At 55.6% G+C, this 1,746-nt stretch overlaps 1 protein-coding gene across 1 annotated transcript; it reads right to left on the bottom strand.

Moving 5' to 3' along the window:
• Positions 1-264: 264 nt before the first annotated feature.
• Positions 265-1,350, bottom strand: GNPNAT1 (glucosamine-phosphate N-acetyltransferase 1). Its single transcript, XM_069218879.1, has one exon. The coding sequence runs from the start codon at positions 1,211-1,213 to the stop codon at positions 656-658; it is 558 nt and encodes a 185-aa protein (XP_069074980.1). The 5' UTR covers positions 1,214-1,350; the 3' UTR covers positions 265-655.
• Positions 1,351-1,746: the final 396 nt, after the last annotated feature.

The raw sequence follows: 1,746 nt of genomic DNA, 5'->3' as shown, positions 1-1,746 counted from the left end.
GCAAAGCAAATCCCACTGCAGCGCATTGATCCTGGAATACGCGCAGTAATTTAAAAGGCAGTCTCCCGTTTGTATTACTTCCTAACGCTCGGAGACACTGTGGGGTGGAATAGCATACACCCAGAAAGGGCGTGAGCAGCTAGAGACTCAGTGCATAAATTCCATTACTCACTAGAGTCCCACGATCTCGTGAATTCACTATTCAAAGACGCACAGCGTTCGCACCCCAAGGAGTACAAAGAAAAATAACAACGTTACAAAAGATCAACGCAATAAAAAATATATTATCTGGGTACAAACAAATCCCTATTTAAAACATTCTCCCACAACTCAAAATTAAAAAGACTTAAATTAGGATTAGAAGCAGCTTCGGTACCGTCACCATTTGAAAGTGTCTACAATTGTATGTAAAACAGGTTCTGTTAAGAGTCTGCAGCAATAGGTAACTTGTCCTTAATGCAAATGACCGCTCTTGGGGACCCTTTTTGGGGGACAAAGGTTAAGCTCCCTCTTGTGGGATAAAGCTTTGACTCCCTATCTGGGGGCTAAAGTTTTGGTCCTCTGTTTTGGGGGAGCTAAAGCCGTGACCCTCTATTTTTGGGCGGATTTTCCATCCCCCTTTCTGGGTGAGAAGTCTGGGGCGCCTTCTCGGAGGTCAGAGCTGCTGGCCGAAGCGGTTCTGCATGTAGATCTCCTCGGAGGGCGAGAAGCCGAACTTCTGGTAGAAGGGCACGTTGTGGGGCTTGCACTCCAGGGTGGTCTTGTAGCAGCCCAGCCTGCGGCCCAGCAGGGTGAGCACGGACAGCAGCAGCTTGCCCAGCTGCCGGCCGCGGCACTCGTCGCTCACCACCACCTCCTCGATGCGGCCGCGGACGGCGCAGCCCCGGATGAACTTGTGCTCCAAGACGAGGGTGGCGGTGGCCACCACCAGGCCCAGGCCCGTGTCCTCCACCACCACCACGTAGTAGTCCCCCGTGCGCCGCATGTGCTCGAAGGTGCCGGCGAAGCGCTCGGGGGTGACGCCGCCCGCCTCGGTCAGCTGGCTCAGCACCTTGAAGAAGCCGCGGGTCAGGTCGGCCCGGCAGAGGGGCCTCAGCGCCAGCCCGTCCCCGGGCTCGGCGGGGGAGATGTCCGGCGAGAAGGACACCGTGTTCAGGCTCCAGTCCAGTTCCAGCAGCAGCCGGGGGTCGAAGAGCGGCGTGTCGTCCGGCATCTCGTCGGGAGGAAGCGGCGCCCGGCCCTCGCTCGCCGATACCTGCCCGGCAGGAGAGCCTCTGACGTGGCACCGGCTCCCGGAGCGCGCCGAGCGTCAAACCCACGGGGGAACGAGGCCCACCGCAGGGAGAAATAGACTCAAAACAGGCCGCGCCCACAGCGTGACGGAGAGACGCAGGAACCAATAGGGAATCAGGACTTCTGCGGGCGTAGAAGAACAGCGGAATGCCGGGAGATTGGCTGAAGGCTGTAGCGTGGCAGCAACGGTGATCCAATAGCAGCCGGCATATAGACATTTTGGCGACGAGCCCTTCTCCCCTGCAGGGCACACCTTATGACGACTTATTTATTTTACCTCGATTTGTTTCTAACTAGGGCACCAGTGGGGAGTGGACGGAGATCCCGACTAAGTGTTGGAATTTGTAAAAAAAAATATGCAACCATGACCCATAAATTGGGGGTTGCTACTTTTCTGACAGAAAAATACCCGCCATTTGGTTATGTTTTAAGAGTCTGCGAATCCCATGTGTA

This window comes from Pleurodeles waltl, chromosome 1_1 (genome assembly GCF_031143425.1).
Source record: "Pleurodeles waltl isolate 20211129_DDA chromosome 1_1, aPleWal1.hap1.20221129, whole genome shotgun sequence".
Classification (NCBI taxonomy): domain Eukaryota; kingdom Metazoa; phylum Chordata; class Amphibia; order Caudata; family Salamandridae; genus Pleurodeles; species Pleurodeles waltl.
Note: the sequence above shows the minus strand (reverse complement) of the source record. Positions and strands in the feature narration are given on the sequence as shown.